The sequence below is a fragment of the Rhynchophorus ferrugineus genome, unplaced genomic scaffold, assembly GCF_030347505.1.
Source record: "Rhynchophorus ferrugineus isolate W39M unplaced genomic scaffold, kcgeb_rfMv2 rfM8, whole genome shotgun sequence".
Classification (NCBI taxonomy): Eukaryota; Metazoa; Arthropoda; class Insecta; order Coleoptera; family Curculionidae; genus Rhynchophorus; species Rhynchophorus ferrugineus.
In genome coordinates, this window is record NW_027472587.1 from 19535652 (window position 1) to 19548041 (window position 12390).

The window sequence follows — 12390 nt, forward strand, 5'->3', positions numbered from 1 at the left end:
TATAAAAGAAATGTCGTGTTAAAGGTCGTAATTATACTGATAAAATTTGTTAAACATCTAGAGTTATTTCAACGATTTCGAATTTTATTCGTTCGAAAAAGATATCTATAGAACTTATCAGACGGAATTAAAAACGTACTAAACCATCTCTGCTATTGTTTACCCATATCTATGGTAACACGAGCCCATTTTACTTGAAGGCGTTGCAATCCATTGTACTGCAGTGCAATATGTATAACCACACCTTGTCGGTTTACAACAACAGCTGTCTTACAGTACCAAGAAACCCAAACAACGACAAACCTCAGACCTTGTACGATCAGAAGTTTCTCCATGATCTCCATAACGAAGTGACCAAAAATCTGAATCAAAAGTAAGTTAACGATACATCGACTTTCACTATCTCAACATAGTTTACGGAATCACCCAAATTACGTAATTTTGCAATTATGTTTGGTATTCCAGTACATTAACGAAAAGAGAAATTCGATTTGTAAAATAGTTCAACTAATTCTTACTTACAATCATTATCAAGTGGTCTAGAAAAAAATTTGTTTCGAAAAACATCTGTCACCGATTTTGACATTAGTTGACGTTGACAGAACAACATTTAGGTTAGATTAAAAACCGATACTAAGTACCTCTATTTTTAAAATAAGGATGAAGGCAACTATAATAGACTCTACGAAGAACGAATCGAACTCCTTCATAGATTTCTACGACAGCATTCCGGAATATCACGAAATCAACCACCTCTCCAACCAGGAGTTCTACAAGAAGCTGGAACGTCTCAAGGAGAAACAGAAAGAATTCAACGATTATCTGAAGACGCAAATAAAATTCGACTTGAAGGTATGCAACCATATATACGTCGGCAGACAATATACGAAGTAATTTCAGGATTCCGAGTGGATCGACGATTACAAGCATCTGAGGATCGATGACAAGGACATAAAATCGACCCCGAAACAACGGAAGTCGTCTCTGAAACCGTTCTGCCCGACCCCAATACCGAAAAGGTCGTTCTTCGACGATGATTATCTGTCGGATAGGGAATGTAATACCAAACCTCCTTCTAGAAGGTCCATTATTTTGTAACGAAGCAAAAAAGGTCTATATTAATCGATGATTCTTTAAGATCGGTGAGGATTGAAACGCCAAGCACTAAATCATCCCCGGACCTTACAATGGAACGATCATATCCAAGATCGTTCATGCAACAGCAACCCGATGACGAGAAGACATTGCATTCGGAATGGGGAGACTTGACCACGGAAGAAAACACACCGTTACCCACAGAGATTAAAAGCGCACCAAGCAGCCCAATGAGGAACAGAAAAACCACCGAGACTGACGGTTATGACGGCATAACCATCCCCAAACCCTTTCAGATGACTGTCAGGTAAAAAAGATCAATTACCACCACGTTTAAACCCCAAAAACTACCCTTTCCGCATCAGAGATGAAGAAAACAAGATTGTCGACGAACTGTTCCTCAAGATCAACAAACCCAAAGAAGAGAAACCTCAACAGTTCCGCGCCCATAACGTCCCCATCGAATCTCAGATCCCCCTCTTCGACAAAATCATGGAGGACCAACAGAGAAGGTAACAGCGAGACAATAACGGTTTCCCTCGTTGAAAACACGTTAATTTTTGCGCGCAGAAGCTTCATTGCCAAGGAGAAACGTAAGGCAGCGTTACAGGCTGAAATGAAACCGTTTTCTTTCACTAGGAGAGATGAAGAGATCCAAGAGCTGTCGAAGCAATTTTCGAAATCGCTGCCCTGCGTCTACAACGATGAGGTCCCGTTAAAAATCAAGAAATTCAAAGCTAAACCTATCCCCAAGAATTTGTTCAGTAATTATATATACAAAAAGATGCATGAAGATGAATTTTACAGGTATCTAAACAATATATATATTCGTTCAAGGGTCAGCATTTATATAACGTTGCTTCAAGGGCGCTGCAGAAGAAGGTGAGAGCGGAAGAAATGCTGAAGCACGCGTCATTGCCTCCATCGATGGCCAAGAGGGAAAAGTCCAAACCAAAGGCGGACGTATGTCCTAGATCATATCGTGACTTAGAACTTGAAAGTACCGTACATAAATCCAAAAAAATACCAAACTATCAGGTTTGTAGTATTTTTTTGTTCACATGTAAAAATAATCAACATTTCCCTTCAGAATTAAAGGGTTTATAAATTCTTTTATTAGAACCTTATTACATTAAAGAATTTGCAGGCTTACCACGATCAATATGAACGAGAACTGGAAGAACTGAAGAAAGAATTCATATCGACCAGTCCCAGACCTTTCAAACTAAAATCTGGCAGGAGAGACCGAAAAGTATGTCAGGACAATACCGACAATGGCCGTCCTTATCTTTGTTTTTCCAGAGTAAGAAACATTCGTACAGAAGCTCGTCAGCTACCAGCAAAAGCAGCAAGTGCAGCTCTGACGCCAGAACCATTTCATCACTGGACATGTCATCAATTAACAGATCTAACTTGGCCGCGGTTTTACGTATTCAATCCGCAAGGCACCATAACTGAAAACTAATCATCAAACTCACTAACAACGTCGTATTTTAGGAGACGCTTGGAATTAGATATGATGAAGAAGCTGGAAGAGGCGAAGCTGCAAGAGGAAGCCCGATGGCGGGAGAAAATCATGCGAAAGAAACCAGTGTGGCAGGCTCTGGCCTACAGCCACGAGGAGGACCTCGCCATGAGACTCCAACTACGCAGGGACGAGGAGAAACTACGACACGAAGAACACCGCCTGAGAATGCAACAGATGTTGGGTAGAGTCAACCAGCAGCCAACACTATTCGAGAGACAATCCCAAGTAGGTAAAAGTATGCTCGCCCAGGATGCCGGCATAGGGTCACGAGACATTTTCAAATTCTAGATCAGATTCCCTAAAACCAAGCGGGAGCTGATTGATCGTCTTCATCAGGAATACAGTGTCAGGAGGACCGGGACAAGAAATCACATTTCTCTAATTGAGATGAAGGACGAAGCGATACAAGCGATCGTTGACGATCCTGAATCGCAGATGGCTCAGGCGGATTCCGATACGTCTCGTGAGGAACAAGACAAATGAACATTATACGAAAAATAAAGGCCACCTTGATTTCATTCCCTATATCTTTTCTTCTTTGGAAATAAGAACAAAACAATAATGAACAGCAAATTTTATTGTTTATAAAAATATATTTTCATATATCTAATTTAAAATATCCTCCAATACTTTCGTTACATTTAAACCCTTGTTGAAACTGGTCTTCCAATTTTCCTTGTTCCGTTTGTACAATGCCAAATTGATCTTGGCAGCAATTATTTTACCGTGCTCGCTATTCGACCAAGACCCATCCTTGTTAGATAGCTCTTCCATAATATGGAGCTTAGCCTTCATATTAGCCACACTCCATATAGCTTCAAATGATCTGGAGCCATATTTAGAAGCTGCCAATTCCTGATATGTGCCCTGCATCTTTCTGGCAAGCTTCTCGCGGCTCTTCTCGCCAACATATGTGGCTTTTACATATGAATCCACGATATGACTACCCATGGGATTTGAAAATAAACCTTTTAAATCATTGGTGTCCATGCTGAGTAAGCTATTAACTATCTTGATTGGTTTGTTGAAGTTTAACATAGTCTGAAGGAGGAGAGATCCCTGCAAACTCAGTTTCTCCTTTTGAAGACCATCATTACTGGGCATATTTTGTTTATCATATGGTAGCAAGCGACAACATGATATCGCAAAATACTCTTCGCAGTCAGAACAGTTTAAGGCTTTTATCAAACTCTACAAAATGAAAATCATATGTACTTAAATAAATATACGAATATTGTAAAATAATTACCTGTATAAAAGTACCTTGTTTGGTGGATAAACGCTGACAAGATTGAGCTAAAGCTAAAACAACTGAGGAATGCCCTTTCTGAATTATTTCACCTAAATGATCACACAATTCATCAAATAATGGATCAAACTAGCAAAAAAATTAAAATATGTTACATTAAGGAAACACTAACATTATAAAAATCTAGTTACCTGTTCCTTGTTATTACAAAATTTCATAACTTTTTGCACAGAGAAATGTGTGCTCTTTAACAATGCAAGTTTCAACATTCTCCCCTTGAACATTGTTTCTAAATTTTTCTTAAACATTTTCTTTCCTGCTACTTGAATGAAGGTTTCTACTAACATTAACAAGCTCTTTGACATAAAACCGGGTGGCAGGTTCTTTGAGTTTTCCTGATCCACAGTATCACTCACAAAACATCCACTCAACAATTTCTCTAAATAAGCCTTCAAGAGTTTTGAATCAGCCTTTTTTAAAACTCTTAGTAAGACTTGTAAAAAACCAGAGGTTAGTTCCAAGTTGCACAGCTCATTAAACTGTGGCCATACTATTAACCTTTGACCATATTCTTGAACAATTTCAATAAATTCATCTGGAATCTCCAAACCAGCTTCACATTTAATATCTTCTAGGGGTTTTGTAATATTTTCCTCTTCAGGCACTTGCATTAAACTACATAAGCATGTCCTAATTATTCTATTACCAAAATTATCCCAAATATAGTCTTCCAAGTTATTTAATAAAAATTTACTGGTTTTAATGCAAAACGATTTGTAATTTTCTTTCTGTTCTACAATGGTGTTAGTATCAAAGAACTTTGTAGCAGATATCCTCACCAATGTTTGCAGTACAAAACTAGCAAACCTGTCTTTACTCAGAGGTCTTATGTCTTCATTAAATTTAGTTATAAATCTTTGAATAACATGATCATTGGCAAATGGTAAAAGCATTTCAATTACTCTACAGCCAACTTGATTACAAGAGCAGTCAATTTCTTTATTTTCAGTTTGCTCAAAAACATTTCCTACAAATATTGCTGAAAAAACAATTTCAACAATATATTTTAATTGCTATTAATTTATCAATATACCAACCTTTTTCTTCGTCATTTTCAAATCCTTGTTTAAAGACTTCCAAAATCCTGACAAAATATTGATAAGTATCAGCATCCATATGAGATCCTCTTCCATAATATCCCCTTTTAGCATATTTTCTAGCATTCGATAAAAAAGTCTTCTTGCGTTTTCTTTTATATGGTTTCGTAGTAACAGCTTCTGACATTTTTTAACTTACAAACACAATGAACTATAACAATTATGAAATATTGTTACACTCAACGCTATGTAACTTCCTCTCTTACAATTTAATTCCTTAGAACACACCATGAACACACTAGAAAATAAATAAAAGTTAAGGTTAAGTGTTAGGTGAAGTTACGTGATAAAATTAGTTACGACGTAAGTCATGATAAGTTTTTTGATCTGGGTCACGTATATTTTAGAATTTACTAGCTAACTTCAATTTATTGAATAATCTGCAATAAATGTCAGAACGAGTAAAGGCTACGTCATTTTAAAAATTACAATAAAATATATTTTCGGAAGTAGCTTATAAAGAAAAAATATGAAGTGGTACGCGGGTGGAATTGCCGAGGCAGTCGCCGCATCAAAGACTAAAGGAGCAATCTTTGTTATATATATTGAAGGTAGAGAATAGATGTCAGAAATGATGATATTTAATCTCTATTTAAATAGCTATCGATTTAGTGAGTCACTATATCAATTGAATATTTATAGGAAAAGATGAAAAGTCACAACATATATCCACGTTACTTGAATTGCCTGATGTAGAATCAATGTTAGGCGGTGACAACTTTGTAGCTATTAAGGTAGAAGCAGATTCAGTGCCTCATCAACAGTTTAGTGCATTATGTATCCTCTTTATAACCATTATATTAGGTTGACTTTTCACTGTAATGCTTATATATCCTTAATATGACTCTAGATAAACAAACACCTGTACCTTCAATATATTTTATTGGTAAAAATGGTTCACCATTAAAAATTGTAACAGAGGCCTCAGACTCAGGTACTTTAATAACACAATTAGATGATGTTTTGGTCAAATCAGGAATCAATACAAGCAATAGTGCAGGTATTTCATATACATTTTGAATAATATTCTGATAAATTCTAAATGGTGATTTTAGTATCACAAAGTTTTATTGATACTGAACAATCTTCATCTGCAAAACCTGATAATGTTGTATGTGAAAATGGGGTCTGTACCATTAAAAAAGATACCCAACCAAGTGCTCCATCTACAAGCACAGAAGGTGAAGGCTCAGCACCAACCACAGAAGAAAAAATAGAAAAAGCCAAACAATTACTTGAGGCTAAGAGATTGGAAAAAGAGAAGGAGGAGAAAGAGGTGAGGTGAAACAATATTTAGTATGGGAATATGTATGTTTTGTAATTTTGTCAGACTGAAAGATTAAAAGAGATAGAAAGAAGGAAGGTAGGTCAGGAAGTGCAGAAAATGAAGAAATGGCAAGAGGATCAGGAACTAAAGCAACTGATGGAGGAGCGTGAAAAAGAGAAAAAACAAGAAAGGGAAGCAAGAGAAAGAGTATTAGCTCAAATTGCTCAGGATAAAGCTGATAGAGCTGCAAGATTCCAACCAGTGGCATCCTCTACCCCCACATTAAAAGAGCAAGAAGTAGTCAATGTTTGTTTTTGTTTTAGCACGGTCTGCTTTATTTTTTACTTTTCAGGCAACCCCTGGGCCCTCAGTGAACCGATCAGACCCTAGGACAGCAGTCCTACAGTTTAAATTGCCAGATGGTTCAACAAAAACCCAGGACTTTGCTAGCACAGATAAGTTACAATCAGTCTTAAATTATCTGAAATCTGAGTTGAAGTTGCCTTTGAATAAGTTCACTTTATCCACAACATTTCCCAGGTATTCCATTGTGGACATAGAATATTTTGTATTCTGATTTTATTGGGTTCATTGTTCCAGGAGACAGTTTGCTGAAAAAGATTACAATGATACTTTGACTGACCTTAATCTAACACCAAATGCAGTTATACTTGTTCTGCCCATTAACAATGGTACTGTATCAACCAATACTGGACAAGGAGGTTTGTTTGGTTTTGTGTGGACCCTGCTTACACCCTTGTTGGGAATTTTAAATTTTATTAAAGCCTTCTTGGGATTTGGTAGTCCTGGTACAGCAGGGGGTGATGGTAGCGCCCCATCCACCAGTGGAGGCTATAGTGGTGGAAGCAGGTGAGTCCCTGTAGTTAAAATAGTGTTCCTTGGCGACATAGTGTTTTTTTTTCCTCTAATTTTTATGATTTTTCCGCTGTTAATATCGGTGTACGAAAAGTGAAATATCATTTGCTCTTTTCTGTTATCAAGCAGGTAAGAAACTATGAAATAATGTCCTAAGTAAGCTTGAAATGGTAACTTCGGTAATCACTTTTAGTACACCCGAATTTAACACGAATTTAGTACCATTTGAAGCTTAACATCGTGTCGTTGCGAAGATAAGACGATCGGTATGTTCCAGGGCCAACTCAGTCATCCACATCCGAAGTAAATACGACCTGGATAATCGTCTCAAGGCGGCAGGAACGAAGCTGGTGGTGATCGATTTCTTTGCCACCTGGTGCGGGCCGTGCAAGATGATCGCGCCCGAATTGGACAGGATGGCGAAGGAGTTCTCCAACGTGCTATTCCTTAAGGTCGACGTGGACCAGAACGGGGACATTTCGAGGGAGTACAGCGTGTCCGCGATGCCCACCTTCGTCTTCGTCAAGAACCGAAGAGAAGTTACGCGTTTTCAAGGCGCCGACTCATACCAACTCAGATCCACGATCCAACGCTACAGATAAACCGCAATATTTCATTACATACTATAACTCACACTATAAACTTTAGATTACTGATATTAAAGGTTCTTAGAGGTGTTTTTTTTTATTACAATTCTTGTCTTTTATGTTTAATAATGATTAATAAAATATTTTTTAAACGTTAAACGATAGTTTCATTCCTCAAAACATACCGGACCCTCCTGTCTGTTTTTTTTTCTCCAGCTTTTTAAGTTAACTTTAACACGATTAATTGAATTGAATTTCCATTATACGCAATAACTACAACGTTTTTCAGTAAGCAAGAACCTCCATCTCCGCCGAAAAAACTTTCCGACCCCACCACGGTGAAGAAGCAAGGTAACATCCGCAGACTGGGGGACCTGAAGAAGGATGACGATGACAACAACACCTGGAATGGTAACTCCACCCAGCAGATGTAATTCGATTTCTTAGTTACAATTATTCCAGTCACCTTTATTTTGCCTGATTCCCTTACAGATTACAAATAAATAACCAATATATAAAATGATGTTTCATTAACTCCAAAAAATCTTGATTTTTCGGAGTATTTACACAACTTCCCAACATTTGTTGGGAAGGATCAGTAAATACATCTTGAAATATCATGACTTATTAATAAGAAAAAAAAAATCTTATATATAGTTTTGTTATTAATAAACTAACTTTCAGAGTTAACATAGAACTGTCTTAAACTTCTTATTTTTGATATTTTAGGGTAAAACAAATATATTCTCAACATATTGATAACGTTATTTTGACAGTGGGCTAGACCAAATGAACCTTAACCAAATCTCTGAAAATTAATATAATAAAGTAACTAAATGAAATATATACTGGCATTATTGGTTTAAATGTTTAGTAAACATATGAGAATTAACTTTAGTTTATTTCCGTCAGTACCGTCTAGTATGTCAATTTGTCATCTGTCAAAGGAGGAATGACTGAATGCATCATTGCCAAATTTATGGAAATCAAAAATGAAGGTTGTAATGAATAAAATAGAGATGAATTCATTAACAAAATTCACATTAGATTAAATTTATACTACTAATATAAATAATTTATTAATAATTTTATTACCGTATTAGAAGCTGTTCTTAATTTATAAAAAAAACATGTCCATGCACCATCATCATCATTGCCAAATGTTGGAAATAGTTCTAAAAACAGTATTTTATTCTTTAATATTTTGAGGACAACTATGATAATATTCATATAAAGAAGAAATAATATTTATGTTTTCATTATTGTTTAAAATTGAGTATATATCTCCCCATATGGTATAATAATACTATGTTTTGTTATGATTCGATAATAACATATAAGGAACAAAACCAAATATTAAACTGTTCAATCAAATCATTGGACTCAAAATGTAAATATGGTATTTATAATTGCTGAACAATAGTAATTTATATTTGCATCAATCAGATATAACTTCCTAGCTATAATTTGAGCTGATAAAGTAAAGTATTTGTATTCGATTGTTCAAAATACGAAATTCTTTATAATTATCATGCAAGACAGTGGAAATTTTTCATTTAAAGCAGGACGCACACGAGTTTTTATCGCATTACAGTCTCAGTACCTCCATATAGGCGCCCACGCGAGATTATAAGATGAAGGTACCAATTTGGTTCACAAATGACCTGTTTAAAGACGCGCTGAGGGCCTTCTTTAAGAACCCTGACGTGGAGGTTACGGCTCTGAACACTCAGGATGCCATACCCGTCGGTGAGAACTATACTAGTGATTTGTTTCGAACCACAGTGTACTACAAAAGTGGCAAACAGTAAGTTAGATCGATTACCGTACTTATTTCTCAACTTCACCGCTATTTTCAGCTCAAAAACAGAAACCGTGTCCGTTATAGTCAAATGTGGGAATGAGGAAGGCGGAGTTAAAGAAGATTTGGCGAAGAAACTGAATCTTTTCGAAAAGGAAATCGAAATGTTCGCTAAAACCTTTCCGGCTATGTACGAAATTTTGGGAGACTATTATACCCTTTCCTCAAAATGCCTGTACACGTCACTTAACCCCCACTCCATAATAATTCTGGAGGATCTGACAACGTTGGGTTTTGACGTACTTCCCCGGCAGATTGGATTCGATCTGGAACACTGTTTCCTGGTTGTCGAGAAGATGGCGCAGATGCACGCCGCCTCGGTCATCATGTACGAGAAGGTTGCCAGATTGTGCGTGTTTTCTTCAAATCATTAAAAAGCGTCTTTTTAGGATCCTTCATTGGTTAAGCTGTTTTCCGAGGGTTTGTATAGCGACAAACCTCTAACCAGACAGTGGGTGGAGGCTGGTTACGCGGGATTGATAGATGCTTGTTCTAGGTGGCCTGGTATGTTGCTCTCAAGTATCGTAGTAAGAATTAACACAATAAATTAATAGGTTTCGAGAAATACGGTTACAAATTAAAGGCTTTGGGTGAGCAAGCTCTACAACGGGGCTTCAATGCCCAGAAACGCCGTCTGGGCGGCTTCAATGTCCTGAATCACGGTGATTTGTGGGTGAACAATATGATGTTCTCTTATTATCCGGACAGAAAATTAAGAGACATGCGTTTTGTAGGTTTTTGGAGCTTTTAGACTTCATTGATAACGTTGTTTCTTCCAGATTGATTTCCAAATGAATATATTTACCAGTCCCGCAATTGATCTCCATTATTTCATAGCCACTAGCACAAAAATCCAAGTGAAACTAGATCATATTGACATTATATTGGATCATTATTATGCCCAGCTGCTTGCGAATTTGGCTAAAATGCAATATTCTCTTGAGAGGGTCCCTACAAGAGAACAATTTAAACGGGACTATAACTACAGAGCATTCTATGGTAAGAGATATGAATTTAGATTTTTTATTTGCCATAAGTTCGTTTTTAAACCATTCAGATATCTCGTTAAAAATCTAGTCCAAATTTAAGCATATCCATAAAAGTCTTAAGTGTCTTAAGTAGAATTAAACTACAATATCCTCATTTTATCGCTATTCTATATTTATATCGTGTTTTTGAAACTTTTTCGCTTTTCTATAAGTATAATTTCAAAGTATATATTTGCTCAAAATATCAAGGTATAGAAAACTGAAAGCTTTATAATTACGCAAAAGTATTTTTTTGATATATCAGAAAGTTTGATATAATATAATATTGGTGATATGAAAAAGTTTGTCAATTCTTTAAAAACATTCGATCTAGCGTAAATAAAGTAAACCTGACAACACAGCAAAGTTATACTTTGTTTACAAATTTGACAATTCAGTTGTCAAAACCCGTCAAAACCAATCAGTAACTTTACGAAATTCGTTTTTTCCCTAGGATTAATGGGAGCCGCTACTGTTTTGGCTTTTGTGAAGGTGGAAGCTGGCCGAGTTGATGCTTCTTTTGAAAATATCATCAAGGACACGGGCAAGGACGGTTTTAGATACCATGCTTATAATAACGAGCGCTACAGGAAGCATATGGAACACCTGCTTCCTTATTATGACAGTTTTGGCATCCTTGATTAATGAGTGTCATTTATATTGTGCCAATATAGCATTAAAATAAATCAATGTAGTAAATATTGTTCAATATTTATATATATTCAAAATAGCCATGAACAGATTAATAAAAAACTACTTACCGTAAATATATTAATTGTCACTAATAGATTTGACAGTTTCAAATGTCATAGACGTCAAATCTTTTAAAATAATAAATCAATAACAAGATTTCTTGTTAGCAGAGATAATGGGAACAATAACACTATTAATAGTAAACATTTATTAACAACAAAAAACTTAGATATAATACAACACTAGAATCTACGAAAATATCGGAGATTTGTGGGACCTCAAAAATTAGTTTAAAAAAACCATATCACTAGGTACGTTAGGTCTTCCTTATTTTCGAAATAGAAACGGTCTGATAATGCGAGAGCAAAAACCCGAAACACAACGATGTAGATCTTAATTTACGCCCATTTACGTACGATTGTATTAAATATTATTCTTATTATTAAAAATACTACATGATAAACGTTCAAAATGACTAGAATATTTCCTTAAATCTTGAGTGGTTGCTTCATATTGCTGACATTGTTTAGTTTTGTTCGGCCGAAGCTCGCCCCCTATCAGTAAAATTTCCTATATTTGCGACCTTTCCTCACGTGTCACTTTTTGATTCGAGCATCGGCCGCTGGCGGTGCCACCGGTGCCGCTACGGATGACACGACGGGCGTTGTTGCCAGAGCTGGTCTTTTATCCTTGTTGCATACCTAATTTAAATATTTTTAGTTGTATTAAAAAAAAATCGGGCATTTTTTTACCTGATGATGATTTTCCCAATCTTTGTGCTGACAGAACGGTCCGCAGTACCGTGCTAGGCTACATCCTGAGCAAGTATCGTGAGCTTTTCTGCCACAGTTCCAACAAGCCTGAAAATGATTAAGTAATATTGAGGGAATTTGATTTATTATTGAACATGGTACTGACGTTTTGTTGCGAGGGCGCTGGCTGACTCGAGGGAGACTGACTGTTATCGCCGAAATCCGCGTGGTTCCCGCTAGAAGAATCGTCTGTCTGTTTTCTGGTTTCTGAAAATAATGTTAATTGATCAATTCTAG

The 12390-nt window shown here is 36.3% G+C and overlaps 5 protein-coding genes across 9 annotated transcripts in view; 3 read left to right on the forward strand and 2 right to left on the reverse strand.

Moving 5' to 3' along the window:
* On the forward strand, nucleotides 1-3141 carry LOC143201585 (uncharacterized). Of its 2 annotated transcripts, none has more exons than XM_076412722.1 (11): nucleotides 1-373; nucleotides 660-852; nucleotides 901-1082; nucleotides 1139-1402; nucleotides 1461-1607; nucleotides 1666-1902; nucleotides 1962-2133; nucleotides 2243-2347; nucleotides 2398-2540; nucleotides 2593-2852; nucleotides 2912-3141. In XM_076412722.1, exons 1-11 carry the CDS (start codon nucleotides 231-233, stop codon nucleotides 2923-2925), a joined length of 1860 nt encoding a protein of 619 aa, XP_076268837.1. In that variant the 5' UTR covers nucleotides 1-230; the 3' UTR covers nucleotides 2926-3141. The 2 variants fall into 2 exon arrangements, with proteins under 2 accessions (XP_076268837.1, XP_076268836.1); XM_076412721.1 differs by having other exon boundaries at nucleotides 2593-2848.
* Nucleotides 3142-3182: 41 nt separating this feature from the next.
* Nucleotides 3183-5303, reverse strand: LOC143201586 (nucleolar protein 9). Of its 2 annotated transcripts, XM_076412724.1 has the most exons (5): nucleotides 5236-5303; nucleotides 4970-5180; nucleotides 4064-4911; nucleotides 3873-4001; nucleotides 3183-3814 (listed from the first exon to the last, which is right to left on the reverse strand). In XM_076412724.1, exons 2-5 carry the CDS (start codon nucleotides 5154-5156, stop codon nucleotides 3230-3232), a joined length of 1749 nt encoding a protein of 582 aa, XP_076268839.1. In that variant the 5' UTR covers nucleotides 5157-5180; nucleotides 5236-5303; the 3' UTR covers nucleotides 3183-3229. The 2 variants fall into 2 exon arrangements, with proteins under 2 accessions (XP_076268839.1, XP_076268838.1); XM_076412723.1 differs by having other exon boundaries at nucleotides 4970-5295.
* Nucleotides 5304-5393: 90 nt separating this feature from the next.
* On the forward strand, nucleotides 5394-8279 carry LOC143201587 (UBX domain-containing protein 4). Of its 3 annotated transcripts, none has more exons than XM_076412726.1 (8): nucleotides 5394-5580; nucleotides 5672-5806; nucleotides 5880-6029; nucleotides 6085-6305; nucleotides 6360-6593; nucleotides 6649-6836; nucleotides 6897-7166; nucleotides 8049-8279. In XM_076412726.1, exons 1-8 carry the CDS (start codon nucleotides 5499-5501, stop codon nucleotides 8191-8193), a joined length of 1425 nt encoding a protein of 474 aa, XP_076268841.1. In that variant the 5' UTR covers nucleotides 5394-5498; the 3' UTR covers nucleotides 8194-8279. The 3 variants fall into 3 exon arrangements, with proteins under 3 accessions (XP_076268841.1, XP_076268840.1, XP_076268842.1); XM_076412725.1 differs by lacking the exon at nucleotides 8049-8279 and adding an exon at nucleotides 7450-7918; XM_076412727.1 differs by lacking the exons at nucleotides 6360-6593; nucleotides 8049-8279 and adding an exon at nucleotides 7450-7918 and having other exon boundaries at nucleotides 5405-5580.
* Nucleotides 8280-9333: 1054 nt separating this feature from the next.
* On the forward strand, nucleotides 9334-11415 carry LOC143201590 (uncharacterized). The gene is made up of 6 exons (XM_076412732.1): nucleotides 9334-9566; nucleotides 9619-9958; nucleotides 10010-10124; nucleotides 10175-10350; nucleotides 10400-10619; nucleotides 11103-11415. The coding sequence occupies exons 1-6, from the start codon at nucleotides 9394-9396 to the stop codon at nucleotides 11291-11293; spliced, it is 1215 nt and encodes a 404-aa protein (XP_076268847.1). The 5' UTR covers nucleotides 9334-9393; the 3' UTR covers nucleotides 11294-11415.
* Nucleotides 11416-11540: 125 nt separating this feature from the next.
* The window catches only part of nvy (CBFA2/RUNX1 partner transcriptional co-repressor nervy), a 38581-nt gene continuing 37731 nt past the window's right edge, over nucleotides 11541-12390 (reverse strand). Inside the window, exons 10-12 of the mRNA XM_076412731.1 lie at nucleotides 12260-12360; nucleotides 12094-12201; nucleotides 11541-12042 (exon numbers count right to left, since the gene is read on the reverse strand). Of these exons, the coding sequence (XP_076268846.1) occupies nucleotides 11938-12042; nucleotides 12094-12201; nucleotides 12260-12360 (314 nt within the window). The 3' untranslated portion in view covers nucleotides 11541-11937. The remainder of the gene's footprint in view (nucleotides 12043-12093; nucleotides 12202-12259; nucleotides 12361-12390) is intronic.

Coding starts and splice junctions, on each gene's coding strand:
- LOC143201585 (XM_076412721.1), top strand. CDS start 231: ATGTATAACCACACCTTGTCGGTTTACAACAACAGCTGTCTTACAGTA. Junction 1,083..1,138: donor ACCAAACCTCCTTCTAGAAG/GTCCATTATTTT, acceptor TGATTCTTTAAG/ATCGGTGAGGATTGAAACGC. Junction 2,134..2,242: donor AAAAAATACCAAACTATCAG/GTTTGTAGTATT, acceptor AAGAATTTGCAG/GCTTACCACGATCAATATGA.
- LOC143201586 (XM_076412724.1), bottom strand. CDS start 5,156: ATGTCAGAAGCTGTTACTACGAAACCATATAAAAGAAAACGCAAGAAG. Junction 4,002..4,063: donor TTTGTAATAACAAGGAACAG/GTAACTAGATTT, acceptor TTTTTTTGCTAG/TTTGATCCATTATTTGATGA. Junction 3,815..3,872: donor AACAAGGTACTTTTATACAG/GTAATTATTTTA, acceptor TTCATTTTGTAG/AGTTTGATAAAAGCCTTAAA.
- LOC143201587 (XM_076412725.1), top strand. CDS start 5,499: ATGAAGTGGTACGCGGGTGGAATTGCCGAGGCAGTCGCCGCATCAAAG. Junction 6,030..6,084: donor CAATACAAGCAATAGTGCAG/GTATTTCATATA, acceptor TGGTGATTTTAG/TATCACAAAGTTTTATTGAT. Junction 6,837..6,896: donor TTATCCACAACATTTCCCAG/GTATTCCATTGT, acceptor TCATTGTTCCAG/GAGACAGTTTGCTGAAAAAG.
- LOC143201590 (XM_076412732.1), top strand. CDS start 9,394: ATGAAGGTACCAATTTGGTTCACAAATGACCTGTTTAAAGACGCGCTG. Junction 9,959..10,009: donor CGGTCATCATGTACGAGAAG/GTTGCCAGATTG, acceptor GCGTCTTTTTAG/GATCCTTCATTGGTTAAGCT. Junction 10,620..11,102: donor TAACTACAGAGCATTCTATG/GTAAGAGATATG, acceptor TTTTTTCCCTAG/GATTAATGGGAGCCGCTACT.